Source organism: Protomyctophum bolini (assembly GCF_963924005.1).
Source record: "Protomyctophum bolini genome assembly, chromosome: 3".
Classification (NCBI taxonomy): domain Eukaryota; kingdom Metazoa; phylum Chordata; class Actinopteri; order Myctophiformes; family Myctophidae; genus Protomyctophum; species Protomyctophum bolini.
The window spans coordinates 4,196,886-4,217,197 of record NC_137864.1 but is presented as its reverse complement, the minus strand read 5'-3'; the positions used below and the strand labels follow the sequence as shown (position 1 = coordinate 4,217,197).

General features: G+C 44.1%; 1 protein-coding gene across 1 annotated transcript in view; it reads left to right on the top strand.

Annotated features, from left to right (window-relative positions):
• LOC308310748 (venom factor-like) overlaps window positions 1-19,357 on the top strand; it is a 22,941-nt gene extending 3,584 nt beyond the window's left edge. The window contains exons 4-25 of the mRNA XM_080757154.1: window positions 63-202; window positions 1,923-2,132; window positions 2,574-2,640; window positions 3,007-3,090; window positions 3,671-3,874; window positions 4,426-4,501; window positions 5,812-5,971; window positions 6,675-6,791; window positions 7,178-7,316; window positions 9,312-9,475; window positions 10,843-10,998; window positions 11,710-11,769; window positions 11,965-12,055; window positions 12,728-12,779; window positions 13,217-13,304; window positions 13,460-13,549; window positions 14,484-14,589; window positions 15,813-15,902; window positions 16,405-16,482; window positions 16,611-16,691; window positions 17,652-17,796; window positions 18,327-19,357. Coding sequence (XP_080613280.1) covers window positions 63-202; window positions 1,923-2,132; window positions 2,574-2,640; window positions 3,007-3,090; window positions 3,671-3,874; window positions 4,426-4,501; window positions 5,812-5,971; window positions 6,675-6,791; window positions 7,178-7,316; window positions 9,312-9,475; window positions 10,843-10,998; window positions 11,710-11,769; window positions 11,965-12,055; window positions 12,728-12,779; window positions 13,217-13,304; window positions 13,460-13,549; window positions 14,484-14,589; window positions 15,813-15,902; window positions 16,405-16,482; window positions 16,611-16,691; window positions 17,652-17,796; window positions 18,327-18,471 — 2,543 coding nt within the window. The 3' untranslated portion in view covers window positions 18,472-19,357. The remainder of the gene's footprint in view (window positions 1-62; window positions 203-1,922; window positions 2,133-2,573; window positions 2,641-3,006; window positions 3,091-3,670; window positions 3,875-4,425; window positions 4,502-5,811; window positions 5,972-6,674; window positions 6,792-7,177; window positions 7,317-9,311; window positions 9,476-10,842; window positions 10,999-11,709; window positions 11,770-11,964; window positions 12,056-12,727; window positions 12,780-13,216; window positions 13,305-13,459; window positions 13,550-14,483; window positions 14,590-15,812; window positions 15,903-16,404; window positions 16,483-16,610; window positions 16,692-17,651; window positions 17,797-18,326) is intronic.
• The last annotated feature ends 955 nt before the right edge of the window (window positions 19,358-20,312 follow it).

Here is a 20,312-nt window from a genome sequence, read left to right as displayed (position 1 = left end):
TCTGTTAATAAATTCCTCAATCAATCAGCACACAGCATGCTGATCCATGTCTCATTCTGTAGGATTCTGCGTGGCCGAGCCTTACAACGTGAAAACATTTAAGCCTCTATTTGTGGACCTGAAGCTTCCGTATTCAGTGGCGAGGAATGAGCAAATCGAGATCAAGGCTGTGCTCCACAACTACGTCGACAGGGCCCTGCACGTGAGACCACTTCAAAACCTATACTGTAGCACACACACTCTGTCCTCCTTCAAAACCTATACTGTAGCACACACACTCTGTCCTCCTTCAAAACCTATACTGTAGCACACACACTCTGTCCTCCTTCAAAACCTATACTGTAGCACACACACTCTGTCCTCCTTCAAAACCTATACTGTAGCACACACACTCTGTCCTCCTTCAAAACCTATACTGTAGCACACACACTCTGTCCTCCTTCAAAACCTATACTGTAGCACACACACTCTGTCCTCCTTCAAAACCTATACTGTAGCACACACACTCTGTCCTCCTTCAAAACCTATACTGTAGCACACACACTCTGTCCTCCTTCAAAACCTATACTGTAGCACACACACTCTGTCCTCCTTCAGCTTCCCTATAGGATTGTGCTCAAATCTGAATGAACTGGCTCCATGTCCAGATTATAGGTTTGATTCCTCCACCCCGAGACAGTGGCCTTGTGGTCCGAGTGTCCGCCCTGAAACGGGGTTCGAAACACAATAACAACATGATGATAATAACGTCATAACAACATTATATAATCAGTCATTTAGCTGGTTCCCCCGGGACCTCGCGTGGAGAACCAGGGAGGGAAGTATATATGACACTTCAGTCAGCAATACATATAAATGTATTGCTGACTGAAGTGGTTAATGTAGCCACGTTTTGTAATAATAATCAAAATGTACAAAGTAACTGGTAACTAAAGTTTTCAAATTATTGTAGTGGAGTAATACCTATACAATATCTGAGATGTAGTGGAGTTTAAAACCCATTTTGGGCGGGAACCCCTTTTGGTGTTTTAAACATTGTTATGATTTAGCTATTGAAAAATAGCAGATCTACAAGCTCATAGCGTGCCACCTAGTGGCGCGCTACGATCTTGTAGGTCTGCTATTTTTGAGAAATCGTGAAAATGTGTCGCAAATGTTTGAATATATATTCTTTCAGAGCGAACGTTTTTAACTCAAATCTTTGCTCGGGCCTAAATGGGTTAAGTCAAAGTATACTGTAATGTAGTGGAGTTACTGGAGTATAAGTCAAAGTACTGAAAATTAATAAAAGATCCAAAAAACTATACATAACTTCAGTAAATGTTACTTTACACCAGCAGGTGCATCATGACACGAATCATGAGCATGGTGTCGGCTGGTGTTTGTTTGTTTGTCTGTCTGTTTGTTTGTTTGTCTGTACCTTCACTAAAAACTCCGGGACAACGCTCCACACGTCCCAAACTCTTCTCCCTTCTGGCTCCAAAACTATGGAATGCACTTCCCATCACAGTCAGAACTGCAGCCTCACTCCCAATCTTCCGCCCGTAGTCTGAAAACCCACCTCTTCAGACTCCACCATGGCCCGTAGCACGTGCCCTATAGCCTAGCCCCTTAGATATGCACTTTATGTAGACTTAGATAGTATTTTAGACAGACTTATAGCTCGTTACGTGGACGGCACTAGAATTGCATTTCATCTAGTCATAGCACTTTATAATACACATGTATATTGTATAATATAGTATAGTACATAATGTATAGTTGACATAGATACTCCACTGTTACGTTCTTGGTTTATACATGATTCATGATAACTACTTTTTTATATACCGGTATGTGATGTATTGCCATGATTTTGTTTTTGCTTAAATGTAAGTCGCTCTGGATCAAGAGCGTCTGCTAAATGCCTAAATTGTAAACAGGTGAGGGTGGTGCTGATGAAGACGGAAGGCATGTGCAGCCTCGCCTTCAGCGAGCAGTACGCGCAGGAGGTGGACGTGGCGCCCCGCTCTTCGTTGGTGGTGCCGTACACCGTCGTGCCGCACGCGGTGGGGAAGCTTCCCGTGGACGTGATGGTGCTGGTCAGTGGCATGATGGGAGGAGACCGCGTGAGGAAAGTCCTGCGCGTGGTGGTGAGTCACTGTCGGCCATTTTAAGAGCCGCAGGCCGAGTCTACAAAAAAATGTCTTCTGAATCCTATAACCGTTTTTCTGAAAAACGTGTGTTGCTACATGTGTCGGCAACTCTTTTTCATGTCAAGAACCCTCAAAATGATGCATTTGGCCACCGACCCTCCAGCTCAAAATATGTTGTTCAAGTCAACACTTAACAGGGGCAACATCGCTTCAGAGTGTACATTCTAGAAGGAGAAAAAGAAGAAAAGAGTGGGCAGAAAAAGACAAAGACAAAAAAAAACAACAACCAAGAAACGAAAGTATTTACATTATTGCCGAGGGGAACAAAAACAAAACGGCTTTGGACTTCGACCATGAGAGGAGGAAGGGTGTCTTAAACTAACACAGTCTTATTATATTCAGTGCAATGATAAAAACTTTTATTTGTTTTGGCCTCAGGTGGAGGGAGTTCAAAAGACTGAAGTTCGGAGCTTCGTGTTGAACCCGTCTGCTCTAGGGTTGCTTGGTAAGCAGATTGTACATGGCGTGCTGTTCTCTTGTCAGAGGCATGTCTTTGCTGTTAAAAGAGTGTTCATTTAACAATGAGACTCTACAAATGTAACCCAATGGTCCCATAGTTACAAACCTTACAACGTATACATGTTAAAGTTAGTATTTGACCGTGTATTGACTAAAACCCTCTAAATGCTAAATAATATAATACTCCTTATTAGTACACTACACAGATGTGATATTTAGATGAATACAAAGACGTCAAGCCTTTCTGGCTTAAATAACTTCCCGAGGGCAACTTACCAGAACATTTCCATTCCCACAATGATACAATTCCATAAACCGGTGTCTTTCATCCCTGTGTTTTTATGTACTGTAGGTAAGCAAGTGGTTCGTGTTGACAAGGTGAGGCTGCATTCAGTTGTGCCCAACTCTAAACCCGAGACGTTCATGAGTATCAGAGGTTGGTAAACATTCCTCTCCTCTCCTCTCCTCTCCTCTCCTCTCCTCTCCTCTCCTCTCCTCTCCTCTCCTCTTATCCTTCTGAGATGTTATTTATCACTCATTGCTCCTCCTCTCCTCTCCTCTCCTCTCCTCTCCTCTCCTCTTATCCTTCTGAGGTGTTATTTATCACTCATTGCTCCTCCTCTCCTCTCCTCTCCTCTCCTCTCCTCTCCTCTCCTCTCCTCTCCTCTCCTCTCCTCTCCTCTCCTCTCCTCTCCTCTCCTCTTATCCTTCTGAGGTGTTATTTATCACTCATTGCTCCTCCCCTCCCCTCCTCTCCTCTCCTCTCCTCTCCTCTCCTCTCCTCTCCTCTCCTCTCCTCTCCTCTCCTCTCCTCTCCTCTCCTCTTATCCTTCTGAGGTGTTATTTATCACTCCTCTCCTCTCCTCTCCTTTCCTCTCCTCTCCTCTCCTCTCCTCTCCTCTCCTCTTATCCTTCTGAGGTGTTATTTATCACTCCTCTCCTCTCCTCTCCTCTTATCCTTCTGAGGTGTTATTTATCACTCCTCTCCTCTCCTCTCCTCTCCTCTCCTCTCCCAGGCAACGTGCTGGCCGACAGCATTGACAACTCCATCAGCGAGGACTCTCTGGGCCGGTTGATCCGGATGCCCGGGGGCTGTGTGGAGCAGAACCTGGCCACCATCACCCTGCCCCTAATCGCCACCCTCTATCTGGACCGGACCGACGACTGGGGCGTCGTCGGGCCGGAGCGCCGGGACGAGGCCCTCCGATACATCCGGAGAGGTGAGGGGGAGGGAAAGGAATGGAGGAAGATGGATCTATACCAATGGGTGGATCGGAGTTACAGTTACTATACGGGCCAAGTCTTTGTGTGATATGGATTTTCTTTTGGACCACTGCAACCCTATAGGATCCCTGTTTTCCGAGGGGAACATTTGCCGAAGATAGCCAATCTACAAGTACACACGTTGTGTGCTTGTATAGGTCGTCTATTTTTTTGGGTGTAGAGGGGGAAAAAAAGAGCAGATCGAGTACAGAACCAACGGTTCAAGATTACTAAATATCGAGGGTTTCAGTGGTTAAATGTCTGAAAGAAAAAAACAAACATGAATTCACATATCACTGATAGTCAATGAAGCCATCTGAGATCTATGAAAAGGTTTAATATGCAACACAATTTTACACTATAATGGGGATCGAGTCCTTGCTTCATCTGCCTCTCAGCCAAGGGGTCCTTCCTTGGCCTAAAAAAAAACATTGAAGACCCCGGCCTGGTCTAGAATTGGGTTATTTTTGTTCAGACAAATTAATATCCACGCTGTCTTCATCCCCAGGCTATGAGAAGCAACTGGCGTACCGTAAAAGCGATGGCTCTTACCCTCCGTACCAGAAGCAAGGCGCCAGTACATGGTAATGTCACGACATTACATTGCATTTACGTTGTAGGTAATGCCGCTAATGCTCATCAAGGACCGTGGAGTTGGAGCTCTGATTCTAGTACCACTGTATACGTTTGTTTTTGAGTAGTTGGTGCGCTTTGCATATCATGTCCAGATGCACAGAGTTCATGGCGCCTCCCATAAATCTTTTGCCACCTGTGGGTGTCCAACACTTCCAACAGGAACGTTACACTGATGAGTGGCGATCCTCTCCAAACGTTGTTTTTTTTAACTTGTGGGGGGGGCGTGGCGGGGGTCGCGAGACATATGGCCAAAGCATTTCCCGGGGGTCTCCCCAGCCAAAAAACGTTGAGACGAGAACCCCTGGGCTATAGGGGATATTTCTCATTATTTTAACGGGCTTAAAAACAGGAAAAGAGAGAATGAGAGAGCTTTACAACATTAAGCCAACTATTAGCCAGGGCATTATTTTGTGAATGGCAGTCACAATGTGGGACAGGGTCTCAATTTGTGGGACAGCTAAAGAGTATTGGTAATGAGGGACTGTCCCACGCAAAGAGGGACATCTGGTCACCCTAAGTTGAAGCTGGACACCGAAAGCGCTGAAACGCAAGGTGCGGAGCAGGGAAGAAGAGTTCTACTAATTAGTACCTCCACATCATATAGAAGTGCATGGCAGAAAGGTGCTGGGAGGTAAAAAAAAAAAACACTTTCTGTGGACACCGACTGGTTCATGGCCCCTTAGAGATTATTTTAGGTGAAATGCAGTAGACATGATTGAATGCAATAACCCTGTGGTGTCCCTATTCCTCGAAAACCTTTGAAAAATGTCAAAACGTTTTAGAATTCTAAAGAATTGGGTTGATTTTGTTCACATTCTTCAAAAATAGCAGATCTGCAAGCTTCGAACACTTCACTCTGCAATGTGTTGTGAGTCTACAGTACTCTATGGGCTGTATCTGCTATTTCTCGTACAATGAAGTATAGGTCTTATTAACATACAGTACAGTACAGTACAGTACAGTAGTTTATTTTAAAAAGGAAACTTCAACTTCATGTACTATACACAAAACACACACCTTTCTTACATAACAGATTGTTAGTGCTACTTTTAAAATCAGTTGCATCCCTGTCGGTGTCTCTTCTTTCACTCGTCTTTCTTACATACCAGATCGATAGAGCTACTTTTTAAATCTGTTGTATCCCTCTTGATATATAAATGAGCAAATAACCAATTATGGACGGTATATGACATGAATACTGTGTAAGTGAATCATGGATGGAATAATGAAAGCATGAATTCCCTTCCGACGGCTTCAGGATCACTGCCTACGTGGTGAAGGTGTTCTCCATGGCTTATTCCGTCATCGGTGTGGACGAGCGGCAGGTGTGCGACGCTCTGCTCTACCTGCTCAAACACAAACGGCAGCCTGGGGGGAGTTTCAAGGAGGACAACCCAGTCTACAGCACCACCATGATCGTGAGAGACGCCTGGCGCGCGCACACACACACACACACACACACACACCACACACACACACACACACACACACACACGTCAGATCCCCAAATTGTAGCCAAATACCGTACACAAGTCGTCGCCCAAACACACCCGTATACGGGCCATTTTGGAACCCACTCAAGGACTCTTTGAGACCCACTGGCGTAGCAGAGTGTTCCCAGTGAGCCAACACGCACAGTATAGCAGCACCCCGACTCTGCTTGACCAGAACGGAACAGAGCCTTCATTAGTATCATCGGTAACACCTGTGAAGGAAGTATGGGGAAGGGGCCCAAGCTCTTTCCAAAATGGCGTGTTTATATGCATAGAGCCCAAGGGGCCGCAGTGAGGCTTTCCAGCGTTGAAGCACGGGGCCCCTAGCGGTAAGAGGAGGGACTGCGGACGGCGGACCCCGTGGATTCATGACGAGGAAACCCCGTGCAGCTGGGCTTTAACATTGAGCTGCTCGGTTGCACGTCCGCATTTGGGCACCAAAGTTTGGCGCCCAAATGCGGAAATGCTCCCAAAAAGGCAGGAAGGAAGTAGTGCTTCAAAACGCCACTGAGCAACTTCCACTGACATGAATAGCGGAGGGTTGGCGGAGCTTCTATCCTTTTAATGCTCTATGACGGAGCCCATTGTGAAGACCTGTCTGTCCGGTGTGTGTGCGTGTTTCCCGCAGGGCGGTCTTCGAGGCACAGAGGCAGAGACCACTCTGACGGCCTTCGTCCTCATAGCGCTGGCAGAGGCCAAGGAGGCCGGCATCCAGTGCAGCCGAGACCCTGCTGTAAACGTGGAGGTACTGAAGGCTGACGCACTGTTGGCCATAATGTGAAACGCACAGATTCATGTATGAATGCATTTATGCACGTGTTGTGACTTTATATATTGTCAATTTTCTTACTGTCAATGAGGGGGTGGAGTAGGAGTAGAGTAGCTGCTCTATAGTGGACAGTTTGAGGGTCCAATGGAGTTAATAGGTTGAGTTAGGTGGTTTAAAGCGACGAAATATGTATACCGGTATATTATGCATATACGTGTGGAAGGAGGGCTATCGAAGCTTGAATCATGGCTTGTCACAAACGACTCTCTACAAAGCAACCATGTCTTGTCTGTAGAAAGCTATACCAATATGCTATTCTGTAATTATTAATATGATGATGATTCTATACGGTCCACCTATAGGAATCCACCCTGAAGACCGTCGAGTACCTGCAGAGAAAACTCCCCTCGCTGACGAGACCTTACAGTGTGGCCATCGCATCCTACGCCCTGTCTATGTTTACACAGCTAGACGTTGTGCCCCTGAGATATGCGTCTACTGGTATGCACGCACGCACTCACGCATGCACGCATGCACGCATGCACACAGTCACACAGCTTTGGAAAAAGTACTATACATACGTATATTTTACTTAATAAGTGAACGTATCAATACTGCAAGAATGTGGAAATAGTCTGTTGTGCTGCGTTCACACGGGGCAGATGCAAAAGATACAAAGATGCAAAGCTACACAGCATAATATGTAGCCATTGCAGTTTTTGGAGCGGCTATACAAACGTCGAATGTATCTTAGTATCTTCATTTATTTGTTCCAAAAAACAGACTACATACAGAAGAAACACCCCTAACCCATAAAAACATGAGTTTTACAATAAACGGTTACCGTTACCTAATGGTACCGAAGCTGGGGTTACAACACAGCTGCCTCATTATACAGTTAAGAGACTCATTCGAGCCGACACAAATTCGTGCATCAAGTTTCTCGGTAAGGCATGAAAAGTGTATACTCCCACACTACAGAATAACTCACTTGCACTCCTCCACCTTGGTTCTTTCAACAATATACAGTACGCATGCAACCATTATAAGCAACCTGCAGTTTATACAATGCTCGCTTTCGTGAACTTTAAGTCGCAGCATGCTCTGAAGAGATTTACTTTTACCTCAAGTGTACATGAGTGAAATGTCCTCCCCAGCATGTTTGCTTGAGCATATAGTCCTATATGGCACTGCATGCCTATACAGATCCTTATCATCAGACAGTTGGTCAGTTATCAGATACTTAGCTTTACTGCAGATGGATGCCGTTCAGATAAATGGAATTAAATAATAATAATAATGAATTGCATTTTTTTAGCGCTTTTCCAAGTGCTCAAAGCGCTTTACAATGGTTCATTCATTCATACATTGGGAGGTGAAGCGGCGAACAGTCGACGCCAGCGTCCTCACTTCCCACCCCCAATCCAACCCTTGATGCTGAGTGTCAAGCAGGGAGGCACTGGGTCCCATTATTTATTATATATTATTTTGGTATGACCCCGGCCGGGGATCGATCCCCGGCCTCCCAGTCTCAGGGCGGACACTCTAACCACAAGGCCACTGAGCTGAGGAGGAAAGGAGAGGTCTTTATCCCCTCTCGTCCTGCAGATCATTAGTACGCTCTTTTTGCCGTTTGATATCAAACGCTATACCCCTAATTCAGAGCATATACTAATTAGCAGCTGTTGAAAGCCAGCACTACCGGGAGAAAGTATTGCAAAAGTCATCAGCGTACATTAGATGGTTCAACGGGGAGTTACTGTAGTTACTGTATTTAGCTGAAAAGATAAAAGATTAAATGGGGGCTGGCGAGAGTAATCCCCCTTACCAGACCCCGTTACCTACAGCAAAAGGAGCCGAAACCCCATGCACTTCCCCATCTAAACCTGCATGCTGGTTAGCATGCCATAGGATGCTGTAAGAACGGCCAAAACCAACTATAACAGAGGAATTCTGGCTTCTATATTTATCAACCACTTCTTTTATTTAGAGCATAGATGCCTAGGTCAGTCAGTCAGTACCATGTTTATAGCCTTAAGCCCAAACTGATTGTCAGTGGTATTAAAAAAAAAAAAAAAAACTTAATCTATCTAATACAATCTTTTTCGAGGACCTTGGAAAATACGCTGGCTGGAGCAATAGGTCTGTAATTATCCAAGATCCCCACTTTTCCTGCCTTGTCCTTGACAACCGTTGCCAGTCCAGAGTAACAGACAATTCATAGAGTGTGGCAGTGAACCATGTGTCATGAGACCAGTGAAACATAATGGAAAGCAGAACGGCAACCTTAGGGCTGGCATGTTTGAGACGCTCTGCAGTTGTCCGATAGCTGTGCTATAGCTTGGAGAACCTCATTGGCACTTTCAGGAAGTCCCGATTTCCTTAGTGGCTTCACGAAATATCTGTTTGACTGCCCCCCCCCCCCCTGGTACGGACAGACACCCACATCTTACCGCCTTGCTCCTCATGTCTCCCCTCCCTCTCTCTGTGCTCCAGACCACAGCCACTGGCCCGACAGTGAGAGCCGCTGGTTCACGCTGGAGGCCACGGGGTATGCCCTGCTGGCTCTGGTCAAGAGCGGCCACATGGAAGAGGCAGCCGCGGCCTTCAACTGGCTCAACGAGAACCGTGGCCTGGGAGGAAGCTTCGGTCCCACGCAGGTATATACGTCACCCGGCACCACCGCACACTAGAATGGAGAGAACAAGAGAACGCAAGGTCGAATTTCCGACTTGAGACTTTTAGTGAGTAAGTAAGTTACGTGTAGTGAGTAAGTCAAGTTTATTTTGTAGAGCACCTTGCGCAGACAATCGCAGTCAAACCCATTTTGTGGCGGGAACCCCCTTTTGGTGTTAGCATTATGTTATGCTTTAGCTATTTAAAAATAGTAGATCTACAAGCTCATAGCTACGAGCTTGTGGGTCCCCAAATTATTTTCAAAAAATAAATTAAAAAAACATTTTTTTTTCAAACTGAATGGCTGGAAAATAAAAATTCCCGAGACATTGCCAAAGCATTTCAAGGTTCAAGGTTGTCTTTATTTGTCTAAAAAGGTAGGTGGCTAGCGCACATCCAGTTCCTGTCTGGTGCTGGACTAAGGTAAGTACAGAGAAGAGAGGAGAGTCCGCACACAGGTTTGCTCCAAGGTGTTTGCTTTTTATTCAAAACACCATAAATATGACACAACGTTTCGGCCGTGAACGGCCTTCATCAGGTGATAATCGGCAGTATATGTGACAACTCCCTTTTAAACCCAGTCGTCACATCACGTGACTGATGACGACTGCATGGGCAGGTGATTCACTAACACCAATAAGTGACATGACAATATAACAATAAATATGAACATGAATAACCACCACCACAGCAAGCAAGTTTACAATAAGGCAACACAGTTTCAAAAGAACAGTTTCAATAAAACTTGCTGTTTTTTTTGCTTGTTACAGACCGTTTTAGTATTTTTTAAATACATTTTTTTTTAAATATTTTTTATACATTAGATTTTGCATTTTTTTTGTTTGTTTTTAAGATTTAAAAAGCTTGGAAGAAATTTGTCGTGGAGACAGAGTCACAGCTGCATACAAATAACACACGTTCACATAACGAAAAGGAAAAAACACCATGAAACTCCCAACATTCACAAAACAAAAGATATTGCACACATAGTCAAAAAAGTGCTTTTGGCAATCCCTGAATCTCTTGAGTCAGTAAAGTGCATTCGGCAATCTCTCATTGAGCATTTTGATTGACAGGGGAACAAAGGAGTGTTTAAATCTATTATACACACACCGTGGAGTTCTATACTGTACCTCCTACCGGATGGCATTATAGCTCGTACTCTCGGGACGGTACAACACATGCAAAGGGGTCTGATACAATATTATTCCGAGCTTGTCTCAACACTGCTTGTTCAAAGATGGCCTGGGGAGTGATAGGAGCAAAAACGTTGAGAACCCCCTGCAGTATGTGACATGCCTATCTATTTATGTCTCTCTTGCCTCCCTGTCCCCCTGTCCCCTCCCCTCAGTCCACCATGGTGGTTCTCCAGGCCCTCTCAGAGTACTCGGCCAACAAGGCGTCTCAGGAGGAGACCAGCCTGTTGGTGGACGTCCGGGTCCCCGGACGCAGGGAGGTGACCTATGCCTTTGATGCACACACGTTGTACGTGGCGCGTTCCTCCAAGGTAACTGCATGGTGTTCCACATGAAATAATATTGTGTTCCAAAGAAAGTTATGCTTTAGCTATTGGAAAATAGCGGGCCTACAAGCTCATACGAGCTTGTAGGTCTGCTATTTTTGAAAAATCCAAGAACGACTGACATAGAAACATGGCTTTTTCAGAAAACTGTCCGGATGTAGAAGACATTTTTAGAATCTGATCTCAGGTCAAAATGGGTGCTTGTATTTGGAGCGACTTACGATGGATGAACAGGGGCAAGGATTCTGACAGTGGTTGATTGACATGTCTGAACAACATTTCCTTTCATCTGAGTTTTTTTGTTTGTTTCTATTGGAAGAACAACAGTGCTTTAAAGGAGCATTCAGTGATTTGGACCCACCGGTCCGCCTCGGTAACAAGATGTGCACATGCACGCACTACAGTGGGGGGGACACATGACAGGCCAACAGCACGCACACCAAGGCCCGCTCCCGCTCGATTGTGATTGGCGGGAAAGGCCCCTCTCTATCCTGATTGGAGGACTAGTCCTAGTCCTCAATTAACCCCAGGGGTTAACTGAGGACAGGGTGGAACTCGTTATATGGTCAGCACACTCTATAGTAGCGAGGATTATCACAACAAAACCAAAAAAGAAGTGATTAAGTGAATTAAGTGAAATCACTGAATATACCTTTTAAATCTATGTTCTCCTCTTGTCCTTGTTCTTACTTATAGGTGCCTCTTGGCGAAAACCTTCAGATAGAGGCTCGAGGAATTGGACAGGGAATACTTGAGGTATGAGCTTTTTTTTATTATTATTCCAGGTTTGGCATAGATTGTGATTATATAAATGTTATTATATAGACAATTCCAACTCCATCTATGGAACTGCAGAATCACTTCAGTGATTCTGTGCATCTATACATCTTGTTCATGATGATTATACTGATTGGTTATCTTCCCTGACAACATGCCGGTAATTGGTAACAGGTGGTGACCTACTACAACCAGGTGCACGACGTGGACGAGAATAGCACCTGTGCAAACTTTGAACTGAGTGTTGCCATTGAAGAATCCAGTCGTAAGAAACCTTTAACCCATTTTGACCTGGGAGCGATTCTACAATGAATGTCTTCTAAATCCCGACAGTTATCTGAAAAACCCCATGTTTCACTATGTCAGTGGTTCTCAAACATTTTCATGTCGATTAATAAAATTATATGTAAATGGCCGCCGACCCCCATCGGAAAATATGTTGTTCCAGGGACCCTCCAGAAGCAAAGATTTGAGTTAAAAACGTTCGCTCTGAAATAATATATTCAAAGATTTGTGCCACATTTTGTGGCGCGCTACGACCTTGTAGATCTGCTATTTTTCAATAGCTAAATTAAACCATAATGTTTAAAACACCAAAAGCTGCAATCCTCAACTTATGTTAGAGAATCTTTATTTTGACCAATTTGTATGGTAGAGTATGTTAATTCAATGTTATATAACTAACACAACGGCGGGTGGTTGTAGTTGGCCTACACTGCTCTGCTTTGAGAAATGCATAATTAATCTGTATTAGCTTTTTAGCAAATGCCGGCGTTTGCATCTCGGATAGGACGAAAAGGTTATTTATTGCAGCTTTAAAACACTGAACATTATACAATGTACACGGGAATGTGCACTCAAGTTGCCAGAAGAATTAGGTTTCCTTACCTTGGACGATGAAGCAATTTGTTTCGCTGTTTTTATCCCATCTTTATAGAGAGACGTCCTGCAGATGTGGTGAAATCGTACGAGATCACCATCCGTGTGAGGTGAATAGTTCTTCTGTGTGTTTTGTTTTTGTACACGTTACACCATCTTATAGAAAGGAAGAAACATACATTAATGCATATGTTTCTGTACAGTCACACAGTTAACGCCACATCTACTGTTTTCTACTGTTGGCAATTAGAAAAGTTGAATTGGAATAGTTTCAAGTTTAGCATCTTGCTCAGGGAAACTTGCAATCCGCTTTAAAGGGGAACTTTACCCAAATTTAACATGAATCCTATATTCTGTTGTGAAAATCGGACATAAACATTTCCCAGTGCATTCTGTACATTTAGAGCTCGCTCTGGACCAGTCCAAGCTCTCTACTCTCTACTGTTTTGTCATATTTTCACCTGTTCTCCTCACAATGAAAAGTTTTCGTTTTTAACACCTGCTGCTGAAGTTCCTTTTGACTGGTGTATGTATTCCTCCGCCACAGAGCGTTGGCGCCAAGAGATGTCAGAATGGTGGTCCTGGATGTCAGTCTCCCTACTGGATTCACTCCGGAGAACTCTGACCTGGAGATGGTAAGAAAAAAAGAACACACTACTACCGCCTCTTATGTCTGTAATGGTAGACACTAGGTGGCTTATGGTGTACACATGTGTGTCTGTGTGTGTGTGTGTGTGTGTGTGTGTGTGTGTGTGTGTGTGTGTGTGCGCGCGTGTGCGCTCTCTCTCAGCTGACCAACTCAGTGGATCGCTACATCAGTAACTTCCAGGTTGTGGACAACCTGAGTGACAGAGGCTCCCTCATCATTCACCTCTTCAAGGTAATAAAGGAAATGGCAGATCTACAAGCTCACAACACTTCACATTGCAACATGCAATGAGCTTGTAGATCGGCTATTTCCGCCACACAAAATGATGACACATATAGGGCTGTATTTTGCTGTACTGTTCAACAACCATGGAGGGGTGCACTCGGAAATAAAAGTCCATGTTGTTTTTATTTTATACATGCATCATATTGACATATGCAGCCTGCACATCCCAATATGGAACATTATGACTCTCTAATCAAACAGGGCTTACATCAACATTTGGGTGTGCATATGTTAATTAAATGCACACTTATTAGGTTACCTTGTTGATCCCAGAGGGCAAAATGTAGTGTAAATGTAGACCCTCCCCATGGTCTCGAGTATATTTCCAAAATGGAGATCGTCTCAGTAACAATTTCTCCACGTACTCTGCATGCTACTTGTTCCATAACCTACTCTCAGGTGTCCTACTTGTGCAAGGTTCAAGGTTGTACTTTATTTGTCTCATCTTGTGTATACAGGTACATAAGAGTCCAACTTATTTTTGTCTATTCTGACAATGCAGCAGCATAGATAACATCAAACAGCAACCATAGCAACAGAAAATGGATAGTATAAAGAGTTTCCCTGTAGGAACAAAATGAGTGTTCCATCACCTACGGCAGGGGTTCTCATTTCAACTCGTGGGTCGCGACCCCTCGGGGGGGGGTCGCCAAATTATTCTTATTTGTTTGCAACCGCCAAATTATTCTTATTTGTTTGCAACTGAATGGCTGGAAAGTGGAAATGAAGAGTTTACATATAGTACACGCATACACCTTCCCTGGTTTCAGTGTTTATTCATGGTGTATTGTCTCTATTATTAAGGTTATTGTAGCACTACATTTATATTGGGTATAAGAGAACCCCCTGACCTACAGTACAGTGTACTGTACTCTCTCAGGTGTCTCACAGGGAGCCAGAGATCCTGACCTTCAGGCTGCAGCAGAACTTCAAGGTCGGCCTCCTCCAGCCCTCCTCGGTCACCGCCTATGAGTACTATAATCCGGGTGAGTTCCATTCAAAAATACGCAGATAATATTGTTTATTAACCAACTTGTCTTGAACCTTAACCCATTCTGACCTGAGATCAGATTCATACGAGGTTTCCACTGGACACACACTGGTCTGATGAACCCATTCTGACCTGAGATCAGATTAAAAAAATGTCAGTCGTTCTTCGATTTTTCAAAAATAGCAGACCTACAAGCTCGTAGCGCGCCACTCGGTGGCGCGCTATGAGCTTGTAGATCTGCTATTTTTCAATAGGTAAAGCATAACACCAAAATGGGTGCCCGCCCAGAATGGGTTAACATCCCTATTCTGGGGGAACAACCAGACCGTCCCGACTGTCCTCCGAGGTTGGATATACAGTAGATGTAGTAGTATTAGATGTACAGTAGCTATGCTGGATAGTTTGATGCGAGGTTACATACTCCGTGGTGGGAAATAATACAAGTAGTACGGTATTATGATACACGAGAACTATATTGTATTTTTGTAGAAGAGGCAAACTAATATTATTATATTACTAATATTATGTTTATGCCGTTTGCTTTGACGGTATAATTGATTGAACATGCACTCCGTAATGTTATGACTTGATTTGGGTGTGTTCTACAATAAAGTGTTTGTGTTGATTATTGTGTCATTTGTTTGTATGTGTAAACTTATTGAAACATTATTGTGCTATAAAAAGGTCTTATTTTCCCTTCATCTTTATCCTTTTTAGTGTAGTTATATTTGTTAACTATAATTTGATTAATACACGATAATCAACACTGACACTTTATTTCACACACCCAAATCAAATCATAGTTTTGAATCAATTATTCAATCAAAGCAAACGGCATAAACAACAACGAACAAATAACGAATCCAGGAGCTTGTAAAATAGACTTTGTACATTCAAATTCAAACTGTATTATTATAGTTACATTTACACTAATTGTTTGACATTATCCAGAGACGATGAAATAAAAAATGTAACCTTTTTTTTGTGTGACCTGGGTCAATTTAATGCTTAACCCATTCAGACCTGGAACGCATCTGTGTCACCTTAGCTTTTAACCACTTTATTTTAAACTATTTCTAACCAAATAGGCTATACAGATAATTCTGAGAGTCCTTAACATGAAAAAGGTTTGAGCACCAACACGAATTAGAAGATATTTGTAGAGAATCTGGTCTCGGATCTCAACGTTGCCCCCTACTGTCCTGCTGTCCTCCTCAGACCACCGCTGCAGTCGCGTGTACAACCCCAGGGAGGACCGGGAGGAGCTCTCTCAGATCTGCAGGGACAACGTCTGCCGCTGCACACAGGGTTTGGCTCACCCCATTCAGGCCTGACGTCGACATTTAATTAATTTAATTAATACACATTTTAATTAACGATTTCTTTTCAAAAATAGCAGACCTACAAGTTCATAGCCATGAACTTGTAGATCTGCTATTTTTCAATAGCTAAATTACAACATAATGTACCACCAAAAGGGGTTCCCGTTCAAAATGGGTTAAGGCTTTGATTCGGTCTCATTTATCGCAGTGGTTTGATTAAGAAACAAATTGGAACCCCGATCTAATTTATATTGTAAAAGTCCTCAGTGTTACTTTAACTCTGAGCGTGTACAAATGGAACCTGTAAGCTGGGTCCATTTGATTATTTTTTTACACACTCAGAGTTACAGACCTCCTTCTCAAGGACCCCATTTGGAGAATCAACGATGTATTGGACAACTGTAGTTGTCAATAAACATTTCATTTTGCATGTGTGCATGTTGCTGATGTTTGTCTGAGCATTTTGTTCTTGTGCTTCTATACTGTAGGTGACTGCTGTGTCCTCAACAGCAAAACCTTCACTTCTGAAACCATACAAGCATTCGCCTGCAAGACCTTACACCATGGTACGTTGGCACGCACACACGCACGCACGCACGCACACACACACACACACACACACACACACACACACACACGCCGCCATAGAGTTTCTTGACGAGTACTGTCTTTAATATCTGGTAATCTTCTATAGTCTATCAGGTCAAAGTGCTGAGCGTCAACCAGAGTTACTACGACAAATATGAAATGGAGATCACTTGGTTGATCAAGTTGGGTAAGTCTGCCACACACACACACACACACACACACACCCTCTGTCAGGTTTACCTAACGTAAGACCGAGATTGCAGTTACTAAAGATTTTTGGAATAATCCCTCGGGTCTTCCCCATATCATGTCCTCATTAAGCAACTGGTTGAAGACCCCTGTGCTTTATTTTTGTACTCATTCCACAGTCTGTCTGCTTCCTATCTGCTCTCTCTTTTCCCTATGCTATAGTCTCGCGTCTAGCCAGACAACTATCGCACAATCGCCGAATGCTACGTATTTAGGATTCTGGAACCAGTTCTGCAAGAGCCAAGTAACTCTTGGAAGGGCGACTGTGGCTCAGGAGGTAGAGCAGGTCGTCCAACGATCCGTGGGTCGGCGGTTCGAATCCCGGCTCCTCCTCCTGTCCACATGTCGAAGTGTCCTTGGGCAAGACACTGAACCCCACATTGCCTCCAATGAGTCGGTCGGTGTGTGAGCTCGCCACCATCGGTGTGTGTGAATGTGGGGAAGTGAGGACGCTGGCGTCGACTGTTCGCCGCTTCACCTCCCAATGTATGAATGAATGAACCGTTGTAAAAGCGCCTTGAGTAGACACGTAGTGCATAGAAAAGCGCGATAAAAATGCAATTCAGTTATTATTACGAGCGGGAGATTCATGTTATCTGTGCGCGGATATAGTTTAGCACAGAAAACTATCATCGAATCAACACCGACAAAACTAGTGGAATAAGAAATAATGCAGAAAACAAACTAGCCACCTTAGCTTCAACGCTGTTTTGCTTTGAGTAGGACGTGTTTTGCCGCTGCACCAAGTGAAGGGGATGTGCGTCACATCCGCTTTCTCGCTTTACTCATGGAAAGAGCTTGCGTTCTCCAGGCTGTAAATGGCATTTGCAAAATGGCAAAAGAGGCAACAGTCTGGCCACGTGAGACTTATACTCTCTCCCTAACCTCTCCCTTCCAGGTGAGGAGGCCGGGGTGGAGGCGGGCCACAGAAGAGTCTTCATGTCTAACGGAGCCTGCAGGGAAGGCCTGAGTCTACAGGAGGGCTCCCGGTATCTCATCATAGGCCCCAAGGAGGACTTGTGGAACATAGACACCAGCAGCAGGTGAGAAGGATGTTGAACCCTGGTTTACTTTGGAGGAGGAAACGTTGCTTGACAGAAATTGTTTATTTCTCAGTGACAAATGTCAAAATAAATTATTACACACACGTGCGCGCGCGCACACACACACACACGGCGGCAGTGGCTCAGGGGTCACTTGGCAAACGGAATTAGGCTCCCAGTTCGATCCTGGGCTCCCCCCCCCCCCCCCCCCCCCCCCGAGAGCGAAATGTCCTTGAGCAAGACACTCCTAATTGCTCCCGATGAGAAGGTAGGGGCGGCGGCCTTCCATGGTTTTCTCCGCCATTGGTGTATATATGAATGTGTGTGTGTGTGTGTGAATGGGTGAACATTCACCCAATCTATGTAAAGCGCCTTGGATAAAGGTGCCATGTGAAACGCACCGTTCATTTACCATTTACACACGCACACATGAACGAACTCACGCATGTTGCGCGCGCACACACACACACACACACACACACACACACACACACACACTTAACACTTACTCGCGCTTTCACTCTTGTCAGGTTGAATTACATGCTGGGGAAGAACACCTGGGTTGAACGCTGGCCTTTAACCGCGGAGTGCTCCGGCGACCACGGCCTCCAGGCCAAATGCACCGCCCTGCAAGAGGCTGCGGAGGCGCTGTCGACCACAGGCTGCGGGACATAGACGACAATCATGTCTGCACTCGCCAGACATGTCAGTCACTGTGTATGTGGATCATGTTGTCCTATAGCTCTCTTTCTAAACACCAGTCTCTGTCTATGTGGGCCTATAATTCAGTTTCTTTCTGGATTTTAGTCTTCCATATGGTGTCTTGATAAGCGTACGTTTTTGTTTTTTTATCACACACTGTGAAATATTAAGCTGTTATTTTTTGCCCTAATGACTAAAGGAGTGCACCTGTGTGGTGTCATAAAAGATGAGCCTTTGTTTAAATGATCAGGGTTTGTAGTTTAATATTAATTGGAAATAACTACTATCGCATTCAGTCACAATGACGGCTAGTGTTCCAATGAAACCAAAGCACTCTGAATCTTCAAATCATTCAAGTTTCATCATGGGATACATCTCAGGGGATGGCGATGTGGGACATTGTGAAATCCATGACCTTGACTGCGGTCGAAAAATGAAATCTCAGGGTACGGTCAACCGATAAGAATGACCATAAAGTATGTAATACAACTTTATTCATGCAGTTCCATTTGTATAACATTTGTACAATGATATGCAATCAATTAATTCTTGCATTTGGCCCTTTCTTTGGCTTGAGACTAAAAAAAGGCAACTGCTCAAAGTTTCATTGTAGTTGCTAATCTATGCTTTTTCCCCCCCTCCAGCAAATCCATTTAGTCACACCAACATTGGTCTTGTGAAGTAGTTTTGTTCTTATTGGGGAAGTTTATAAGAATGCATATGTCGTCTAGAGACAAGCCTACAGTACACTGTGGGGCAGCAAAAACAAAATCATATGCTGAAGGCAAGGCACTGTATTTAAACTGTTGTGTTTGGTGTGTGTGTGTGTGTGTGTAGTGCACAATACATTGGATTGGAATTCTCCTCATCCAGGCCTCTGAAAAAGAAATAAATAAGCCTCTATGCTCGAGCTTGTCGTGTCTCAGATATCTCACCATGGGGGGCGGCATTGGACCTTTTAAATTTGACCACACTATAGTTGACGTCCTGATCCTATAGTTTCTGGGGGCCGGTGGAATGGAGAGGCGCTTTGTGGTTCTTAGACCTATAGTGAAGTGGACGCCGGAGTAGTGGACGTCATTCTGTCCCTGGGGGCTGTGGTGGTTGGACGGTGGGGAAGTGTATGTGTCTCTTCCTGGTTCTTCTTAGAGCGAGTGAAGTGAAGTGGACGCTGGAGTAGTGGACATCATCACTAAACGTCATCTCGCTGTTCCATTGGTTCCCCCATGAGCTGCAGAGGTATACTACTGGCCAAAGGTAAGAAGATCTCAAAATCTGAGTCAGAGTCGTTCTGAGGGAGAGAGACATAAAATGACAATAATAATAACAAATACAATTTGGGACGCTGATCTGAATCCACCGTGGTGCAGCATCTATGTCACTATGTGAATACATTGGCACCTGATTGGCACCACCTGTCGCCTCCCGGTGGGAGCATCAGCCACACTGGCAGGTGAGTCAGTATAGGATGCAACAGCTGCAGTGACAACACACACGTGTGTATGTGGGGAGGAATTGATTGGCATAATAATGACTAAATTGGACTGGGACTGAATAGGCCTATATTCTCACAGAGGTGGTTGACACCTTTTTTTTTTTATAAAGAATGATTTTATGGAAATTGGGCAAGACTTTAATAATAACAATAATAATAATGATAAATGTGTATTTATGTACACTTTCACTCCAGAATTGGAATTTATACTGCAGAATTTAGTGGACCATGTTGTCAACACTTCCTGGGAAAATGTTCTAATGGAAGAATATTAGAATATCCCATTTAGGCCCGACGTCGAAATAAATAAAAAACAGTT